Source organism: Ictalurus furcatus, chromosome 23, assembly GCF_023375685.1.
Source record: "Ictalurus furcatus strain D&B chromosome 23, Billie_1.0, whole genome shotgun sequence".
In the NCBI taxonomy this organism is placed as follows: domain Eukaryota; kingdom Metazoa; phylum Chordata; class Actinopteri; order Siluriformes; family Ictaluridae; genus Ictalurus; species Ictalurus furcatus.
The window spans coordinates 4815158-4837535 of NC_071277.1; the positions used below are offsets into that span (position 1 = coordinate 4815158).

General features: G+C 39.2%; 1 protein-coding gene and 1 long non-coding RNA gene across 3 annotated transcripts in view; one reads left to right on the forward strand and one right to left on the reverse strand.

Annotated features, from left to right (window-relative positions):
* The first annotated feature begins 1649 nt into the window (after positions 1-1649).
* LOC128599987 (uncharacterized) lies at positions 1650-8537 on the forward strand. The gene is made up of 3 exons (XR_008384499.1): positions 1650-2361; positions 6167-6284; positions 8233-8537. It is a non-coding gene; the product is annotated as an uncharacterized LOC128599987 (long non-coding RNA).
* The window catches only part of LOC128599982 (anion exchange protein 2-like), a 39636-nt gene continuing 23683 nt past the window's right edge, over positions 6426-22378 (reverse strand). For both annotated transcript variants that reach the window (XM_053612065.1, XM_053612066.1), the window contains 14 exons: positions 22162-22366; positions 20981-21086; positions 19646-19830; positions 19104-19320; positions 17222-17434; positions 16814-16962; positions 15911-16105; positions 14793-15038; positions 12742-12831; positions 12399-12565; positions 11749-12002; positions 10424-10593; positions 9999-10172; positions 6426-8452 (listed from right to left, as the gene is read on the reverse strand). In XM_053612065.1, the coding sequence (XP_053468040.1) occupies positions 8372-8452; positions 9999-10172; positions 10424-10593; positions 11749-12002; positions 12399-12565; positions 12742-12831; positions 14793-15038; positions 15911-16105; positions 16814-16962; positions 17222-17434; positions 19104-19320; positions 19646-19830; positions 20981-21086; positions 22162-22366 (2452 nt within the window). In that variant the 3' untranslated portion in view covers positions 6426-8371. The remainder of the gene's footprint in view (positions 8453-9998; positions 10173-10423; positions 10594-11748; positions 12003-12398; positions 12566-12741; positions 12832-14792; positions 15039-15910; positions 16106-16813; positions 16963-17221; positions 17435-19103; positions 19321-19645; positions 19831-20980; positions 21087-22161; positions 22367-22378) is intronic.

Sequence of the window (22378 nt, forward strand, 5' to 3'; positions counted from 1 at the left end):
AGAGCTGCCATGCAAAGCGCTAGCTTGCCAACCGGCTCTACCACCTGAGCCACAGCCACGCATAAGTAAGGAATGTGTGTTACTATGCTAAGCTACTAAGTTGATTATTTTCCTATAAGAGCACGTCCTACACATCCTCTCATACCATTGCAATTAATCAACAGTGACATTTTTTAATTTATTAAAGAAAGAAAAGTCGTAGTTTTTATCGGTTTATAGTGATGTTGTTGATGTTGAACATCCTCAAGACAAGTTTCGCTTACATCATAGCACCAGCCACTACTTTTTTTTTTTCTCTTGAAGTTAATAAGACAAAAAAGAGAGACTGCTCTCAGAAAAGCGGCCTATGTGTAGATTTTCTTGTGACGGAAAACTCGGAACAGCTGTAAATGCGAATTCTTTACAGAAATGTTTGACCTTTTTATGGCATTTGGCAGACGCTCTTCTCCACTTACATTTATCTCTCATTTCTACATCTGAGCAGTTGAAGGTTAAGCGCCTCGCTCAAGGGCCCGACAGTGACAGCTTGGCAGTGCTGGGATTTAAACTCACAATCTTCCAATCAGTAGTCCAACGTCTTAACCACCGAGCTACCAATCTTCACCATCTCAACAATTATATGTTTTTTTCTATCCATTTTCTATCCACATGGTTTTATCCATTTATTATTATTCCTTAGATTAGCGTTGGATTATGTGGCGTGTCTACCATTCAGGATTCTGTAAACAAAGTAGCTTTTTAAAAAAAAATTATAAATAAATAAATAAATAAATAAATAAATAAACCTCTTATCTGCCTTGCAGATGGAACTACTGTAAGAGCTGCTGTTATAGAAAATTCATCAACACCTTTCGTCAGATCGGTATTGAAAATTCAGTTGTAGTACGATATAAAACGTACGCGTATGAGAAACTTAACTTCGCTATTTAATATTTAAATATTTCAAATGTCACCTTTTTTTTTTCTTTTGAAGTTATACACTACTTATCATACAGATAAATAACAACTATAATAAATAATCATGAATAAATAAATGTATCACCACTAATTCGTAAATTCCTGACTGATCTTGGAATTCTCATTTACATACTACAATGTTAGTTTGAATGTTAGAAAAGAAAGACGCCAATATATGTAGTGCAGATGAGATGATTCAGAAGTCATTCAGAATTAAAAGACACAGACAAGATTCACTGAGTTATGTGCCAGATCTAACATGTTTTAGGAAAACTTGTACGAGTCAATTAATTGAAATCATATAAAATGCATTGTTAATCACAATAACAGATCAGAGAGCTTTTGAACAATCCCTGAAGGTTGGTGGCCTCGGGGGGAAATAGATATAAAGCACCATTGGCAATCTGAAATATATATGTTTTTTTTTTTAAAAAAAGAAAAAGTATTGATACCTCGATGCTGGACTGTTTCAGGCTTTTGAAGAAGAGGAAATGGTACTGCACGCCATTATGTGAGTTAACCTGCTTCTCTGCGAGTCTCACTCCTTTCCTGTAGGATTCTGGGAGTTTTGCAAATTCATTTTGGGCTTCAGAAAAATGAAATATCACAACAGCAATGAAAAACACGACACGTGGTAAGACGGCCATCTTCAAACACTCTTCACGCACTCTGAACTCCGCGGAGGACGGTGATGCTCTGAGATCAAAACAGGTTACCCATTAACACAATGCTAACACAGAACATCCAGAATCAGGCTTCGATTTGTTGTTGAGGCTGGATTGGTTAATGTAGTGGCCTTTGGTCCGAATTGATCGAACTTTAAGGGTCAACATTTAGCCATGTCAACAAAGAACCCATCAGTGAAAGCACACACGAGAGAAAACATTGATTTAAGCAGTAGAGCATGAGAGATTCTGTCATAGAGGTATTGATCTGCTCCTAGAATATTGGCGATAAAACATTTATCATACACTTTTGATATACTGTTTCACATACCAAACATATCGATGATTACACCCATATGCGGACCTTTCCCAAACTGTCGCCACAAATTTGGAAGCACACAATTGTATAAGATGTCTTTGTATGCTGTAGCTTTAAAATTTTCCTTCACTGGAACTAAGGGGACAAGCCCAAACCTGTTCCAGCATGACAATGTCACTATGCACAAAGTGAGCTTTATACAGACACGGTTTGCCAAGGCTGGAATGGAAGAACTTGAGTGGCCTGCACAGAGCCCTGACCTCAACCCCAGTGATCACTTTTGCGATGAGTTGGCCTCCACATCCAACATCTGTGCCTGATTGGCCTTACTAATGGCAAAAATGGCTAAATCCCCAAAAGCCACGCTCCAAAATCTTGTGGAACGCCTTCCCAGAAGAATGGAATGTTCAACAAGCACATGTAGGTATGATGGTCAGGTGTCTGTAAACTTCTGGCAATATAATGTAATGTATGTTCTCCTTGTGTCTGCATGGGTTTTTCTCCTGGTTCTCTAGCTTCCTCCCACTGTCCAAAAATACACTGCTAGGTCGACTGGCATCTCTGACTTTGCCCTTGTGGATGTGAATGTGAATAAATGTGTGCATGGAGCCCTGAGAATGACTGGCATTCCATCTTCCTGGGTCCTGCTCTCCAACAAAATAACAGAAGTGCACCTTGATAATAATCGTGGTCGTAGTTATTGGGTGGATCCTTTTCCCACCCTAGTAAGACGTTATTATTCTCATTACATTATTATCAATGTATTTATGAATGTCATGTGATAACAGAATAAGGGAACGGCCACTATAATTGGTCTATTACACGTCTTCTCTGTTCTTTGGTCTTCATTGCTCAACCACTCCTAACAATCTTGAAATGCCTCAATTAGTACAGAACCTGTCTGACTGTGGATCGGTGTCCAAACACTTTAGATATGGTTTTGTAACATGTTCCAGCCTGATGAGCAACAACTCTTTTTCTGAGATCCTCAGAAATCTCCTTTGTTTATATATATATATATACACACACACACATTGGCAAGAAAAAGTATGTGAACCTTTCGGAATTTCATGGTTTTCTGCATAAATTTGTCATAAAATGTGATCTGATCTTCATCTAAGTCAAGGGTATTGACAAATATAATGGGTCTAAAATAACAACACAAAAAAAATTCTGATCTTTCATGTCTTTATTGAGAACAACCAAAAAAAACCTCATAGTGCTTGTGGAAAAAGTATGTGAACCCTTGAGTTAATGACCTGAAAAAAGCTGATTGGAGTCAGGTTTTAGCACACCTGGAGTCTGGTTAAGAAAATGAGTTTGGAGGTGTGGACTACAGCTACTTTGACTGATAAAAACCCCACAAACTTTTGGAGTTTGCGCCGCACAAGAAGGACACGCTTATGTGAGCCATGCCTCGCCAAAAAGAGCTTTCAGAGGATCTACGATCAAGAATTGTTGATTTACATGAAGCTGGCAAGGGTTACAAAGTGATTTCAAAGACTTTAGAAACAGTTAGGCAAACATTTTATAAATGGAGACACTTTGGGACTGTTGCTACTCTATCAAGAAGTGGGCGCCCAGTCAAAATGACATCAAGAGCACAACGAAGACTCATCAGTGAGGTAAAGAAACAACCCCGAATGACAGCCGAAGATTTGAAGGCATCATTGGAACTGGCTAACATCTCTGTTCATGAGTGTACAATACGTAAAACATTGAGCAAGCAGGGTATCTACAAAAGGACACCACGAAGGAAGCCACTGCTTACTAAAAATGACATTTCTGCATGCCTGAAGTTTGCAAAAGAGCACATTGACACTCCACAGCGGTATGGACAAAATGTTTTGTGGACTGATGAAACGAAGATTGAACTATTCAGAAAAACCACACAGCACTACATCTGATGTAGAAAGGGCACGGCATATCATCATGAAAACATCATCCCAACCGTAAAGTATGGTGGAGGAAACATCATGATTTGGGCTTTGCTGCATCAGGGTCTGCCCAGCGTGCAATCATTAGCAGTCCTCTCCTGGCTCAGGTCTTATCTGACCGATCGTTATCAGTTCGTAGATGTAAATGGTGAATTCTCCATGCGTACTGAGGTTACTTTTGGAGTTCCACAGGGTTCTGTTTTAGGCCCACTGCTCTTTACTTTATATATGCTACCCCTAGGTCAAATTATTCGTAAACATGGAATTAGCTTCCACTGTTATGCTGATGATACACAGCTGTATGTTTCAGCGAAGCCAGAGGACAGACAGAAGCTTAGTAAAGCTGAGGATTGTGTAAAGGACATTAGACATTGGATGTTAACTAACTTCCTTCTACTTAATTCTGATAAAACAGAAATACTTTTATTAGGCCCACGTGTAGCTAGAAGTAATCTTTCTGATCACATGGTTACTCTGGATGGTCTTTCTGTTTCATCATGTGCAGCAGTTAAAGACCTTGGAGTGACTATTGACTCCAGCCTATCATTTGATGCTCATGTAGATAATATTACTAGGATAGCCTTCTTTCATCTCAGAAATATTTCTAAAATAAGAAACATATTGTCACTACATGATGCGGAAATACTAGTTCATGCATTCGTCACCTCTAGATTAGATTACTGTAATGCCTTACTGTCTGGATGTTCCAGTAGGAATATAAATAAGCTCCAGTTAGTCCAGAATGCAGCTGCTAGAGTCCTAACTAGAACTAGAAGGTACGACCATATCACACCGATATTATCAATACTGCATTGGCTCCCAGTAAAATCTCGCATTAACTATAAAATACTTTTATTAACCTATAAAGCACTAAATGGTCTCGCACCACAATATCTAAGCGACCTTTTGGTTTTATATAATCCGCCACGCCTACTTAGATCAAAAGATGCAGGCTATTTGACGGTACCTCGAATAGTGAAGGCTACAGCAGGGGGAAGAGCCTTCGCTTACAGAGCCCCACAGTTATGGAACAGTCTTCCTATTAGTGTTCGGGACTCACACACAGTCTCAGTGTTTAAGTCTAGGCTTAAAACGTATTTGTTTACTCAAGCCTACCCTGACTAGATTCTGTTCTACTACTTCGCAGTCATAATTATCTTTTTTCTCCCTCTCTCCTTTCGCCGAGCCCCACATGAATTTATGGAGACACTAGAGATCCAGATCCTTTCTGCCTCTGGATGGAGCTCAAATCTTCTCTAATTCCAGACTGCTGGGACTACGGCTGCTCCTAAGGCCATACAGACTTCATATAAATCCATAATGAACTTTTTCACACTATCTGTTGTTACCCAGATGAGGATGGGTTCCCTTCTGAGTCGGGTTCCTCTCAAGGTTTCTTCCTCTTAAAACATCTTAGGGAGTTTTTCCTTGCCACCGTCGCCACTCAGTGGCTTGCTCAGTTGGGATAAATTCGCACGTTTAATATCTGTATACCGTGTTGATATTTCTGTAAAGCTGCTTTGAGACAATGTCTATTGTAAAAAGCGCTATACAAATAAAATTGAATTGAATTGAATTGAATTGAGCTGAAGATGAAATCCCAAGTATATCAGACAATTCTTCAGGATAATGTGAGAATGTCTGTACGTCAGCTGAAACTGTGTAGAAGTTTGGTGATGCAACAGGACAACGACCCGAAACACCGGAGCAAGTCCACAACAGAACGGCTTCAGAAAAACAAAATCCACCTTTTGGAGTGGTCGAGTCAGAGCCCAGACCTCGACCCAATAGAGATGCTATGGAATGACTTGAAGAGAGCCACACACATGAGACGTCCAAAGAATATGACAGAGCTAAAGCAGTTCTGCCAGGAAGAATGGGCTAAAATTCCTCCTGAAGGATGTGCAGGTCTGATCCACAGCTACAGGAAGCGCCTGGTTGAGGTTATTGCTGCCAAGGGGGGGTCAACCAGTTATTAATTCTAAGGGTTCAGTTACTTTTTCCACTGCCATTTTGAATGTTGAATGAGTGTGTTCAATAAAGACATGAGGGATCAGAATTTATTTTGTGCTATTATTTTATGCACATCATATTTGTCAATACCCTCGACTTAGATGAAGATCAGATCACATTTTATGACAAATTTACGCAGAAAACCATGAAATTCCAAAAGGTTCACATACTTTTTCTTGCCACTGTATACTCAGCAAAAAAAAAGAAACTTCTTTTTTTTCAGGAGACTGTAGTATTTTAAAGATAACTTTGTCAAATCCAAATAATCTTTACAGATCTTTGCTGGCCAGAGCAATAAACTGCAATGTCTGTAATGTGAGATGCCTAAGACAGCGCTACAGGGAGACAGAAAGGACAGCTGATCGTCCTTGCAGTGGAAAACCACGTGTAACTGTGTGTACTGTTTCTTTTTTTGCTGAATATATATATATATATATATATACACACACACAGTGTATATGTAAATGAAGGCAGTCAGAGTTTGTACTCATTCTGTCTAATGATTTAAATATATTCTCTAAAAATGCCCGAGACTGAAAAGAATGATATATTTATTTATACATGAAACAAAACAGGGAGACATTTACATTTTATCATTATATAATTTTAAAATAGAACACAACAAATTCTATTTTTTAATGCTAAAACAGACCAGAGAAAATAAAATCCCGTGTAAGATGATAAGCAGATTTATTAAAACAAATAAAAGATTGTACACTTGTCTTTCACCACCATGATTCCCTTGCATAAATAAAAAAGTAACAATTGTCATTTTTATATATATTTATATAAGTATAAATTGGATATCTTGTGGTTGACTATTTGATTAGTGGACCTGAAGATCTGGATAGCGTGACGACAAAGGGATTTATGGAGAGTAAAATATATATATATTTTTAAATAGCTAGTGAGCGTAGTAGTTAGCCAGTATCGCTAACAATGGTATTAAATAAGTAAGGTATTAAATAAGTTGAGGAGCTATCACTGTAATACATAACCTGGATAGTTAACACTGTAACTTGGATGGGTTGGGAAGGGTTCTTGGATGACATCCGGGAGAACCGATCCCTACAGCCAGTGCACTGGCACCTTTCTCTTTTCAGTCAGTGTAGCACTGCTGACTTTCATATGCACCTTTTACACACTCAGTGTAATATTTAACCCAAAACAACGGAAGTGGTGAATACTATTCTTCTTTAATTAGCATTATGCTAATAAATAAAAACACAGTGTTAGATACGCATCTAGTTAGATAGAAATAGAAAACATAGATAGTGTTAGTGTTTAAATTTGCAATCATACTCTGAGTCACATGGCATTAGAGTTGTTTTATAGCAAACATGATCTATTAGGTTATTTTTCCTCATGGTTGATTATATTCAGAATGTGAGTAGCAGTAGTTCAGTATGCAAAATATTCTTACTTTGAACACTTCTAAACTCCTTTATGCTAGCTATAATGTAGCATCACAGTGCAATTTCAGAGGCACTCTCGTTACTCATTATCAGCTAGTTGAGAAACTTAGACCAAACTAGCAGGCTATGCTAGATATTGCTAATAAACTACAATTAGCTGGCTACAGCATCCTGTATTTTCCTTGTTAATACAAGGAAAGCTTCATTTTGTATCAGCTACAAAATGTTGACCGTGTCTTACATTCTTCACATAAACCCATCTTACCTTAGGTTTCGGCAATGTTTGTCATTCAACAACTAGGAAAATAAAGTTCCCAGTATATGGAAATGATCACTGACTGTAGGCCAGCTACCTATATATTTAAACTATAATTGTGTAGAATTTTGTTCATCTCTATATTAAAAAAGAAAAACACTGGGATGCTTTGGTCACATGTTATTAGTGGAATGGAGTCCTGTACCAAAACTATGTCTAGGCTGATTCATTATCATTAATTTCTCTGCTAGCTTACAAACTTAAAAACTGCTAACAATTTTATTATTATTGGCAACAAAGAAGCAACATGGCTAATTTGGCATCAAGGGTGTAAATAATTCGGACAGAATAAAGAATAAAGCCCACAGATTATTAATCTGTATCGATAGAGTTACTGAAGTTATTCAAGCACACACACATTCACCCTTAATCAACATCATCATTACATTCAATTCAAATGGATTCCAATATATTAAAATACATTAATTATCTTCACAATAGCTAATATTTATGCATTACATCGTAATACTTTTTGTACACTGACCCTTTGTTGTGTTTTTCTGAGTCAACTCGATTTTACAATTCAATATATAAATGTATTGTTTGTCATGGCAACAAAGCACGAGCTGAATTGGATGATAACATTTTAACTCTGTGTTTTTGTGCTCAGCAATGCCCCTTCAGGATTAAAGCTGAACAGCAACGCTTCCTCCACTCCAATTTCCCCTGGCAGTGAAATTAAAGTGAGTTAAATCCCACCATGTGTGGATGGACAGAGAGAAGATGAGTGTAATAAGTGGAGGTGAGTATCAAACGGGCATGGGCATCTCTGTGTACTCATCCACTCCCTCTTTCTCATCAAACGTGGGCACGGAATCGTCCGCATCGAGCTGCAGAGAGACACGAGACAAGAATGAGGCAACTGTGCTATCTATCTATCTATCTATCTATCTATCAAGCTATCTATCATCAGTCTGTCAATGCATAAACAATCATTAAATAGGGACCTGAGTCAACTTAGACTTCAGGGGCCCTATTCAGTGTCAATAACTTAAGTCCAAAAGTTATGTCAATATTTACACAGAGAAGGTTATGCATATTCAGAGACGGGTTACACAGCTGCTGAAATCTATTTTCTGGACGCACGACTCAGATTCAAATGCAAATCACCTGTTCATGTTAAAAAAAATTGAAGTAATCCAAGACAGAGTTCTTCAAGAGCATCTAGATTACTGCATTTAAACATAAGTACTTGCCTTTAAACCCCCCCCAAAATCAGGGACAGAACATGCAGACAAGTGCAGTTAAAAGCTTTAATGAGAGGGCGTGGGTCAGAGGGCGTGATCTACCAACAGGCACAGACGAGAAACGCAGAAACGATGTCAGGATCAAAAACCAGGAAACGAGGACAATGAACAAAGGCTCGGGACGGCTCAGGCGGCAAACACTGAAGCTCAATACATTGCACGGAACAAAGACACATGGGGGTTTAAATATACAAACTAATCAAAGGGCGTAACACAGAACAGCTGAGACATTAGGAAAGAACCAGTAACATAACAAGGGTGGAGACAGGACAGAAACAAAACAAACACACGTGTCGCAAATAAACACAGTCAATGTTAAAAACCCGGAGGTGTGTGTTTCGGGCTACTGAGCACGCTGCTCACACCGGCGCTCGGCGCATGGGGTAATCTCTTACACAGACCGTAGAAAGAAATAACAAATCTTTTCCTTTGCTGTCAAATGTAACGCAATGTAACATAAAATAATAATAATAATAATAAGACTAGCATGATGATGTCTGAATGAGAAGATGGCAAGCATTAAAATAACTCTAACAGGACTGTATATTGCCAAATGTATTTAGCTGCATGATTAGTACTAGTTACAATTATCACATTAATCACTGGACATCTGCTTAAATTTAACAACACAGCTTCTATACTTTTGTTTTTCCAGCAGCTTGAAAAATAGCACTTGATCCAACACATCATAGTATTTATCCTTCTATAATTTTTATATCACGTACCAATAGTTAATTGCGTGCACAAACTAATACAGGTATGAGACAGTAAATCGAGCTCATGAAATGGTAATGTATGTGGAAGATGTAGGCTGTTTTATCACACTTTTAATGCGCTATTTAGATTTTTCAAATGAATAATAATAATAAAAAAAGTCAGTGCTATTCTGTATTTTTTTCTTTAATCAAATAAAACTACAATTTGCCCACAGTTTAAAGGAACACTTTGCTTAGGGCTCGCTTTAAGTGTTGTTCATAAATATATCCAAACAGATGTTTGCTCATCAAGTTAAGCAATATCTCTGATTAAGAAGCTTTGTCCTCCAATGTCTTCCTTACATATATTAAAAGGGTTATATTGTGTGTGTGTGTGTGTGTGTGTGTGTGTGTGTGTATGCGTGTGCACTCACACACTGCATTTCACGTGCGTTGAATATCCGTGGTAAGATGAACATCCTTAGCGGGACGGTCAGGATGAGGACGAAGGGGAAAGCGAGTGACGCCGCCGTCGACATGACCACCCACAAAATGGCCAAACACACCAACTGCAACCCAGTGAAGAGGTGCATGCGCAGCGTCCGCACCTGAAACACAACTAAAGACACTCAGCTCCTTGGGTCGAAGGTCAGTCAGTTATGGCGTAACGGACACACCGAGGGTGCGAGTGATTAGACACAAAGTGACAGATTTACAGTCAAGTAGTAAACATCTTTAACAGGTTTATTATAATTCTGACAGCACTGATAAACGGATCATATAGTGTCATTTATGTTCTGCGTATATTGATTTCATTCTACATCAGTACAGTTATACGTGCGGGCGTGCGAGTGTGTACCTTGCGGACGTAGATTTCGTCCGGGTGGTATTTAGTCGGCATTAGCAGCAGCTTCATTCTTTCGCTGAGCTGAATGCCGTTGAGTGACATCACACCCATATAGAGGAAAATCCCAAAGAGCACAGCGAGAGGAATCAGACTCAACACTTCACCAATCACGATAGAGAGACCTACACACACACACACACACACACACACACACAAAGTATATGAATATATATATAAATCAACAGAACACTATTAAGCTTCCTGGTTCTCCAAGTCTTCTCACAGCTGCTGTAGTTCTCCTAGTTTCCTGAATTAACCGTAGTTCTCTTGTTTCTCCTAGTTCTAGTTTCCATAGTTCTCCTGTTTTCCCCAAGTTTTTCCATCCATCCATTTTTCATACTGCTTATCCTACATATGGTTGTGAGGAAGCCTGGGAATCTCAAGGAACTCCCAAGGAACTCAGACCAATCAGCTTACAATGCATGTCTTTGTGCTTGGTGGACTTTGGGGAGGAAACCTGAGTACCTGGAGGAAACCCCTGAAGCACGGGGAGAACATGCAAGCTCTTCGCATGCAGGGGCGGAGGCAGGATTCGAGCCCCGAATCCCGGAGCCCCCAATTAGCAAACGTGCTAATCACTAGGCCACCCTGTCCCCCCTCAAGTTCTTCCAGATTTCTTTATTTCCACAGTTCTGTTTCCCTAGTCGTCTCCTTTAATGTCTGTCGTATTCTACTCCTTCTTGTCCATTGTTGTCCTATTTCTCCAAGTTTCCCTGCTTCTTCTAGTTCCCATAGTTCTCCCTGTTTTCCCACTTCTAGTTTCCATTTCTTTCTTATTTTGTGTTGTGCTCCCAGCCTCCTTAGTTTTCTCTCGTTTTGGTAATTCTTCCAGTTCTCCTAGCTTTCCCTCGTTCTCCTAGTTTTTCTAGAATCCCTAGTTCTCAGAACATTTGTAGTTATTCTAGGCCTGCTACTTTCCCTGTACTGTATGTCCTACTTCATTTACTTAATTCCCATACAGTAGGTCTTATGTTTCTCTTACCTTAGTCAATCCCTTAGTTTCATGAATCCTCCTACATTACCTAGTTCTGTAGTATCAGTAGTATCAGTAGTGCTCATAGTTTCTCTATTTACTGTTGTTGTTTTTTAGTTAAAAAGCCTATGTTCTTTGGTAAGAGTTCCAGGCTTCAGTTTGGCAGCTTAAAAAATGTGTCAAGGTCAACATCAGCGCTCATCGTGTAATGAATCACTTTTTAAATAAATGCCAGTATTTGTTTCATTCTGGATGATGATGATGATGATGATGATGATTATGATGATGTGAATGAATAACTCACCCACTAATATGGCCACCAACAGTCCCGTGACTCTTTGCTCTTTGACCTCTTGAATTCTGGGCTTATCACCAGGGGCAACGGCATTACTCATCACAGTCAGCGCATTAACGTGCGTGACAGACCTGACAGTCGCAGCAGCCATCCATGGTAAGCCAAACAAAGCACAGGTCCCACCAACACACACAATGAGCAGAAGGTCCAGATGAAAACCTGAACCTTTAACCAGCATTCTCTCCTTTTTACTCACGATCAGCCTGCACAGAGACACAAACACACACAGGACACAATATGGGTTCAGGAATCACTTAAATCATGATATTTCTGGGATCAGCGACAAACAGGTTTACAGAGACTCCAGAATTATGCAGCGTTTTGGGGGCAAAATAAGAGAATTTTGGAATAACACCATTCTACATGATTCAAATTTCCACAGAGTCTACTTACCCCACCACTAATAAATAATCATACACACCACGGTTTATTTTTTAAAAAATAATAGTATTTTTCCTCTGGAAAATGTCCTCAAACTCCATATTACATCACTTTCTTCTATTCAGAAGACCTCACAACTGCTGTTGTATTTTTCATCTAAGGCCATCTCAAATCTTCCACCATAGGTTTGACGCTACATTTCGGTTCGAGTCACTCACGTGGTGATTTGTGTCTCCATAAAAATGAGAATAAACACTAAGAGTGCAGGAAGTACGCTGGCTGCCATCATCCATATAGGAAATGTATTATTAGAGCCGAGAGGGTTCACAATCCAGGTCCTTTTATTAGGGCTCGTCACAGAGAGACCACGAGGAACACTCAGCTTCTGCACTCACAAAACACACCACCACAGGTTTATTATTATTATTATTATTATTATTATTATTATTATTTACAACATGACGATTTAATATGCATATTATACAGTGTGATTGTTACATACTACTACTAAACTGTATTATTCAACAGTAATAACTGATCATCACAAACGGATTGCCTTACTTGTGTGTAAGTATCCTGAACACTGTAATCCACCAGCACCATGATGAAGATGGCGATGGGAACGCCAAAATCTCCAATCACCCTCCTCAGCTGGGACCAAAAATCAGACAGGAGAGATTTGAATCGAGAAATCTGGCGCATTCTATCACATTTTGTATCCACTTCAAATGAATACACCACTATAACACAGTGCTATTAGATGGGAGGGCTAGATCGAAAGGTGAGTATGAGACGATAGATCAGAATTTCAGCTTTCATTTCCTCATATTCACATCTAGATGTGTTAAACTTAGAACATAGCACCGTTTGTTTGAACCCACCGATGCTTTCAAATGATCAAAAATATCGGAACACGTGACGGATAGGTGTTTCTTGCTGCCCAGGTGTGCCCTGTTAAATTGATTGTTTAAAGAATTAATAGCTCTGAATGTCTGCTCTTGGTGTGAGTCCTGGGTTTCACCTGTGAAGACTGCATTTGTTGGTAAAAAGGATAAACGAACATGAAGACCAATAGTGTGGAGAAAAAAATGGATCTCCTCATGATCCAGAACATAGAAGCTCATCAGTCAGGCATTTGAGGAGGTAGTGTCATGGCTTGGGCTTGCATGGCTGTGTATGGAATGGGCTCACTAATCGTAATCCATGATGTAATTCATGACAGTAGCAGCAGAATGAATTCAGAAGTTTATATGATCATTTTGTCTGCCAGTTTACAGAGAAATACATCCAAATGAATCGGGAGGAGCTTCATCATGCAGCAAGACAATGATCCAAAACTCCAACTCCAAAGGACTTTACAAGGGGGAAAAATGGAAGGTTTTAGACTGTCAATCACAATTGAGCAACCTTTCATCTCCTAAAGAGTAAGCTCCATTAAGAAACCCCTGAAACAAACGACAACTGAAACAGGCTGCGGTAAAAGCCTGGAAAAGCATCACAAAAGAAGAAACCAACAATTTGGTGATGTCAATCAATCATAGGCTTGATGCATTTATTGCAAGCAAATGAAATGGCACCGAATATTAAGTGTATTTACTTTATTTCACTTTTTGATTGGGTGGTCTGATATAAAAGGTTCTACGTTGTTTATCATATCTACAGGTAAATACCAGGAAATAAAAGCCGAAATCCTAAACTCTTGTCTCATATCCATCTTTTGATCTCAAACCCAAATGACTTTGCAGTATAGCACAACCAGGTGAATTGGCCTCGCCATTCCAGTAGATTTAGAGGGGACTGTATTTCAGATCAAATGGAGAACAAATCTCTTTGTTTACTTTGTGTAATCACCTGACATGACTGTCATGAATCTACATCTCCATCCTCGCTCCTTCATACCATTATGTGTATTTTTCTTACAACCGTTGATGGTGCGGTTGCCCTCAGTTCCAGCAAAGTGGTAAATAATCAGACATTTGTTAACAAATACTCTGAAGTGGAGAAACAGAGAGTTTGAGAGACGTGAGGCTTAGTCCTGCTAGCTCATTTGTAGCAGTTGCCCATGCTGTGACTGCAATGAGATGAAACTGGCTTTATGATTCTGTGCTAAGTGACACAACGTTTTTAAGTTCGAATCCAAGCAGTATCTTTGAGAAAGACTCTTTATTATAATTGGTAGTACTAGGAGTGGTATTATTAGGATTCTTAAGTGTCAACCAAGGCTGTAGGACTTGAGTCTGGTCTTTAAAGATTTTCTATATTGTTATATTGTCTCTGTGTTCCTGGCATTTGTATTGATCTCAATCTTGGGCATTGGTCTCACTAAATATGGTCTCATTAAATATGGTCAAAAATATCTTTTGTTGTTTTTTAAAAATTTAGCATAAACAGTTTCATAATAAACAATTCCTTCTTCTAGAAAAACATCTTGACATCTTGCTCTTGACTTGGTCTTAATCACCTTAAGATCTCGGCTAGTTCTGGTTTTGGACTTGTCTTGGACGGTCTTGACCGCAGTCCGACCCTCAACTGTTGTTAGCCTTAGCTAACAGTCACGTTGGTTAAGCCTTGAAAAATGATTAAATATAAGTTTAATAAAGACCTCGTCTCACCCTGCCTGGAAAGAAGGCGCTGTTCTTGAATTTGCGCAGGTAAAACGCAATGAAGAACGTTCCTGCCATGAGAACCAGAGAAAGCAGTGCTGTGTTCGGCTCTCCGACAATCTTCTTATTTTCCATCGAACTGTTGTTTGATGCTAATGAGTTCAATGTGAAATTCTCTACCAGGGAGCTCTCAGAGTCGTTTAACATGGAGTCGTTGAGTAGCGAGCAGCGCTTCAGTGGGTGTTCCTTAAATATCTGCAGAAAACATAATGCATGCTATAAAAACTATATACATGTATGTTGTAACACTGAACAGAAATCAGCCATAACCATGGACAAAAATTCAACTTGACACAGTTATTTATTCCAGAGGTGTGTTCCAATTTTAAGGGTCGTTCCATTACTCCAGGGGCTCCCAACCTTTTTAGTCAACTCTACCTCAAGTACAACTGGGGATGTTAAGCAGGTTAATGTTAAGTGAATCTTTTTCTTGGTGAATAAGTTTGTTTTATTCATTTACAAATATTCTTCGCTGTACTGGCATTGGAATTTTGTTGTCTAATTTGCATTAGGTGTTAATCCTCTTGTAATTTTCTTTTACTGACAACATGTCTGTCCATTTTAAGTGTGATATTAAGAAGCACAATCCTACAGTAGAAATGGTTTTAATTAATTTAGTTTTTTACTTGTATATATATACACAATATTTACAATATATATATATATATAGTCTCACAATATTTACAATATATATATATATATATATATATAGTCTCACAACCCCCCTGTGATGCCACCATGAACCTCTGGTTGGGAAACCTTGCATTACTCCATTACATCAGATTTCAAAGCAGATATTTATCATGCTAGACAGCAAATCTGCAAATCTGCATGCTAGCTAGTTAGTAAACAAGGTAGTTAACATGCACCTTATTCCATTCGGGGTTTACTTATAACACTAGCTCATAAACAGCAAGTTAGCGATCCAAAATAAGCCTTTTATAATTAACGCGTTTACACACGTAAGTATTCGTCATGGAATTCAATGAAGGCAAGTTCGAACAGTAGTGCCTTAGCTCTGTGTCATGGAACGCTCCAGTTTAGTGCACGAGATTCTACATACTGACCTTGATGAGTTTGGAGAAGGTCTCGTAGATGAAGATGAGTGAGATCAGGAAAGAGAAAATCTCCTGAGTGAAACGAGAGACGAATCGAACCAGGAAGCTTCCCTCAAATGCTACCATGAGCACCACGATTATGATGAGCCAGAACCCAATCCATACCCGACCCGCCAGGTACTCCAAATCGTTACTCTTACAGAACTGTTGGGGGAAAGAGTATACAAATCATGGAGACATCTCATATCAATGGAGACATTTACAGCCTGAAATGTATTATTTTCCCATAACAGCACGTCACAAAGTGTTTTATTCTTCTTGCAGCCAATAACCCCGCAATCTGACAACAATTTAATTCATTGTAAAAAGAAACCTTGGACTTTTTATCCATTTATAGTCGGATTTAATGCTGTTGAACATCTGCAAAATCATTTACATGATATACTTTACAATATATTACATTATTTACATTATATTATGTTATAAACAGTGACTCTTTTTTCTCTATTGAAGTTAATAAGACAAAAAATGTACAGCTTGTCATGTTACCAAGAAACTGCAAACTCTTTTATCGTGAAGACTTTCCCATGTCTTCATCTCTAACTGTTTCAACTGCCGTCATATAAATCCCCGTGTGAGCTGTTACTATAGAGACAACAGCATATTAGAGTGAGCGGATTAACATAAACCTGTGATTTGCCTCGCAGCCGGAACTACTTTCTGAACCACGCTGCTATAGAATCATCATCAACACCTTTTGACCAATCAGAATTGAGTATTCAACAGTGCTGTGCTATAAGAACCCTGGAAATATTATGAGAAAAGTTCACACCGTCTCCAAACACATAAATGTGACGTGTCAAGTCATAAGTCTTAAGTGTTATTTTATTAAATGAATAGGTTCACACTTACGGAAAAGAAGGCTTCCTCAAACACTAATAAAGGCCCGGAGAATCCGACCACCAGCAGCGGCTGTGCTCCCAGCAGGCAAAATATCACTCCCTGAATACACGTAGCAATAATTAGCTCTGAAACACCGATCAGACCTTCCGTCTTCTCACCTACACATACACACACATATAAACACACAAAAACCCATTAAACCAAAGATCTATAACAAATGATGAGAGTCACAGATGTCAGCTTGTGCTTGTATTGTCGTGCTTGCTAGATTACTGTAGGCTGCTTACTATGTCATTACTATGCATAAGTGACTTTTTGTAAATCATATCAGATGTGTTCGATTTTGCCAGAGCACTCATAGTGCAACAGGAAGTGTGTAATAAATAATAACTCAGCCAGAGTGTCGTTCTAACTCACCGAGCAGCCCTCCGAATGTGATGGCAGGAGAAAGCGCAGCGAAATAAATAAATATAATGGCCGCCATGCACTGCGGGTTCAGAGCATCTGTGAAGTCACTGATGTACTTTGGGTATCTGCGTCGTGCGTCTCGGACCAAACCTCCAAACGGCCGACCTGATCGCTTCAGGGGGTCATCGTCACCACCACGGTCATGGTGCACCAACAGAGACTCTGCACAGGAGACAAAAATTCATGTTCTTATTAACTTATTCTGAACTTTTTTCGATTCTTTGTTAAAAGGGTTGAGTGTTGTAGCTTTAAATATTTCTTCAGTGTAGGTTAAATTGGCATCATCATTTTTTAAGAATGCTTACTGTATACCACAGTGATGTCGAATCTGATTGGTCTGAAGGTTTTGATGAATTTTCTATAACAGCACGGATAGTCATTGTGTAAGTCTGCCTGCATGGTCACTATCATTACTATCAATACACATGGGGCGGCTGTGGCTCAGGTGGTAGAGCGGGTTGTCCACTAATCGTAGGGCTGGCGGTTCGATCCACATGGGCAAGACGCTCAACCCCAAGTTGCCCCTGATTGCAAGCTAGTCCCTTGCATGGCAGCTCACACTGGGGTGAGAGTGTGTGTGTGGATGAGAAAGTGAATGAGAAACAGTGTAAAGAGCTTTTGCAGACCTGCTTATATACTGTAAGTGCAGACCATTTCTATAGTAACATCTTATACCGGACTTAAATTGGAAGTTTACCACCGTTTTCTCATGATTGTGACATAACAAAAGTAATTTTTTTGGTGATCTTGACATAACAAAAAGCTTAAAATCATTTAAATTATTCTTTCAAACATCGTTCTGTAGCCATGCAGACGTCCTGGCCCCTCAAGTTGGCTGGCACTGAAACTGACAACATGTTCCGGGTCACTAGATTGTCTTAGACGATAAAGTTGTAGACCTGACAGCCTCCTTCTAATGTGGACGTTGTCAATCACTGACAGACATAGAGCTATTTCAGCTGGACCGAGTCCCTGATCAAAGTAAAAACAAGTTAGCTCATTGAAATGATGCTGCGGGATTGCGCTAAGCTTTTGCTGCCTCCGAAACAATAAAAACAACATGTTGTTATGTCGAGTACATAGAAGATTCGTGATCATGACAAAACTTACAGTATGTTATGTCGACATCACGGGGAAAGTAAGTCGTGATCATGAGAAAACAAAAAAGAAAGAAAAAATAATGCATGGCGTCTTAGGGTTTCTGTGCAGAACACCCAGAAACCCGGATAGACTAAATGTCCTTGTGAACCTTCTTGGAACCAAAAGTTCTTAAAACTGTTAACTTTTAATAAATGTTCTGCCAAAAGCTAGCGCTTACTTTCTGGTCCCCTTTAGTATCAATATCCTGGACCCTTAGTTCTTCTTGCTTGTGCTCCTAAATCATATTACTAGCTCAACTTTAATATCTAGTCCTTTCTTCTTTTAACCATTAGTTTGCCAGGATTATGGATATAACTTTTCAATACATTTTTAATTTAACATCCCCCAGATCTCCTGATTTATATTTAGGTCCTTGAAAGATACATATAGAAAGATATAGGCTATGTAAATAGAAATAAATGAAAATAACTCTATTACAAATCTAATCTGAAAGCTTTTCAGTCTTTAGAAGTTCAAATAATAGTGAACGTATGAGAATTAATGTACATAAACAATCCGTCGAATAGCTACTTTAAAAAGTCACCTGTAATGTTGGACATACGTATGGAACTGAACTCTTTATTGTCATAATTTCATTAATAAATCAATAAAATGATTTCACAAAAGTCCTATAAGATCAGTAGATCTTTGTATGTATAATGTACTGTATTTATTCCAGATGTTCTCTGACCTTTCTCCTCCAGGCTCTTTTGTTCATTGTTCATCATGCTGATTTCCAGTTCCTCTCGCTTTTTGATCATATCTCTCTGGAAGTGAGTGATGGAGCGCAGCAGGTCGTCGCCCCCAAAGTCAGATGGAGGAAGAACAATGCTGCAGTCCAGGAAGCCATTGATGGCGTTCAGAAGGTCTTGACGATCATCAGCCAGATATGCAGCTTCATGGAACGACTGGAGACAAGAATTATTTCATAAATGCATTCATTAATAACTTATTATAACCATAATGTCACTCTGAAATGTATATTTTGGGCTGTAAATACACACACACACACACACACAAAAAAACTATGGAACACCATTTGTGGCCAATATTATGGTGCGCAGGAGTCATTTTCGGAGCAATATAACAGGACGTGCTGGATCGAGTGCTATTTTATAAGCTGCCTAAATGAATTTCCCACCATATCCTGCTGAAGCGCCTCCAAAGAGTGGAGGAACTAATTCAACATTATAAAGTTGTTCAAAGCTAACCAGCTTTATTAGATCATCTGACCTTGTCAGACATCAGCGTGGAAATTGAGCGTCCGATCTGGTGGTAGTCCATACTGGAGTTGTTAGGTCCAAGTAAGATGAAGAGGAACCGCACAGGAACTGGAACCTCCAGAACCGAGTCCAGTAACACGGCTTCCTCCAAGCGCACAAACGCCATGGTGGGCTGGTCCAGAAAATCAACACTGCCTGAAGATAAACACGTGATCATGTCATTTAAGCATGCCACGTTATTAAGGAACGTATGTATAGAGAGTTCTACACACTGACGTTTATTACAACCACTAATATCCACTGTCACTCTTTAGATTCATATTCTCCTTTCCTTGTTCCAGTCCCCTAACTAGTACCCTAGATCCTAATCATTCCTAGTGATTCTTGTGTACTAGGCCATCACCAGATTCCAGTTAATAAGTAACTAGTTGAATGAAGTTTTAATCCACTGTCTATTTCCCTAGGTCTAGTTTTCTAGTTACACTCCCCTGGTCAGTGCCCTATTTATGGTCATTCATGTTTCTGGTTCACTTGTGCAAGTCCCCAAAACCCAGTCACCTGTTTCCAACATCTAGTATCTCTATTTGCTAGATAAAGTTCCTATTTAACTAGTTTCCTATAGTTCTCATCCCCTAGATAGTGCCCTAGTTACAGTCATTCATGTTTCTAATTTCCTTGTTTGAGTTCCTTAGTTTTAGTCCCCTAGACCCAGTCACATGATTCCACTTCTCTAGTTGCTAGATACTAAACGTCCTATTTGTTAGTTCTAGTTTCTTAAAGTTCGAGTGCCCTTGTTAGTGCCCTAGTTAAAGTCATTCATGTTTCTAGTTCACTATTTCCTTAATATGAATCTCACTGTCCTGATTCCAGTTCTCAAGTTACCTCTGACCTGAATGTGTAAATAAGAACATAGTACAATCACATTGTCCATCCATCCATCAATCCATCTTCTATACCACTTATCCTTCCTTCAGGGTCACGGGGAACCCTGGAGCGTATCCCAGGGAGCATCGGGCACAAGGCGGGGTACACCCTGCACACTCACATACACATTCACACACCCATTCATACACTATGGACACTTTAGACATGCCAATCAGCCTACCATGCATGACTTTGGACTGGGGGAGGACACACACAGGGCTACGGTGGGAATCGAACCCCCGACCCTGGAGGTGTGAGGCGAACGTGCTTACCACTAAGCCCACAATCACATTGTAACACTGATAAATCCAAATATTTTTTCAGCTTGTGCAACTCGCACTCTACAGTTAAATAACAAGCAAATATAGTTGTATAGTGTGCTCTGATAGAGTTTGCCTCAGTGAAAAGAGTGTGTTCTTACCCACGAGTACCACAGTGGCTTCTGCATTTTCAGGAATTTTCTCCAGCAGTTTGAGCTCGTGTTTAGATTTAGATTTGTGCATGCCAGCAGCTGTGGCCGGTTCTTTCTGCAAACACGTTATACACGCAATATACACACATTATGCTGCATACAAATAACAATCAAATCAAAAATCAAATAACATACAGTAATGTGCAATACCATTTGATTTAATTTGAGCTATCAATCAATAACAAGTAATAAGTCTTTTAAAAGGTAATAAACACACACACACACACACATGAGTATATTAAGAACTCATTCATTAGAACTCATTCATAGACTATGTAAATTCTGTTCCTCTGATGTCCAGCAGGGGGAAACAGTGTTCCCTCATTAAGACTCATTTCTTTTGACCTGCTCTGTTTTAACACTTACTAGTGCACCGCTGAATTCTCGATTCTGATTGGCTGACAGACGTTCTGAGTTTTGCAATTATTTTTCAGTAAATGCACAGTTAAAGCAGTTCCAGTCAGGTCTTGACCGCATTACAGTTGCACATCACTTCGCCAAGTTAACTGAAATAACGGAAAAGTTCGCCTACTGTCCACCACAGCACACAGAGCTAACAACAAACAAAATGATAAACAATTTAGATTTTCCAGAAATAAGTAAATAATAATTGACAATTATTTAAATCATTAGAAAAATACTGTATCGCGCACTCGAGGTGGTAATGCGGCCACTGGGCATAGCGGAGGCTTGAGCCATTGATATGCAGTTTTCATTAATGTTTCTAATCCCCTAACTCCGGTTCTCTATTTCCAATCTCCTAGTTCTAACGCCTTATTAGTTCATTCATGTTTCTATTTCCGTAGCTAAAGTTCCCTACTTCCAGGTTCCTTGTCATTTAAGCCTCTAGTTGCCTAGTTCACCATTTCCATTTCCTGTAGTTTAAGCACCACTGATTCCAGTGCCCTAGTTGTTAGCCATTCATTCTTCTCGTCTTGTATTTCTTATTTATATCTGTTTTTAGTTCCCAAGTTCCTTACTTCAAGCCATCAAGTTTCAGACTCCTGGATCCTAGTCATTTATGAGTCCAGTTCCCTGCTTCTAGTTTTCTCATCTCTAATTCATTCCTGTTTTTTCCCCCACTCATGTTCTGGTCCTCTAGTTAGACCCCTGTTTCCCATGATTCTCACCTCAACTGTGTCAGGTTGTGTGTGCTGTGTGTTGTCGTGTTTTTTGTTTGTGTTCCCCATCAGAGGGTCGGTGACGGACGGCTCTGTCTGATGATGATGATGATGATGGTGGTGGTGATGGTGATGATGAGAGATTAATGAACCCAGACTGGCTGTTGAGATGTTTCTGGGGAAGGAGCTGTGATCTTTCTCATCACATGGGTGACTAAATGAGAGA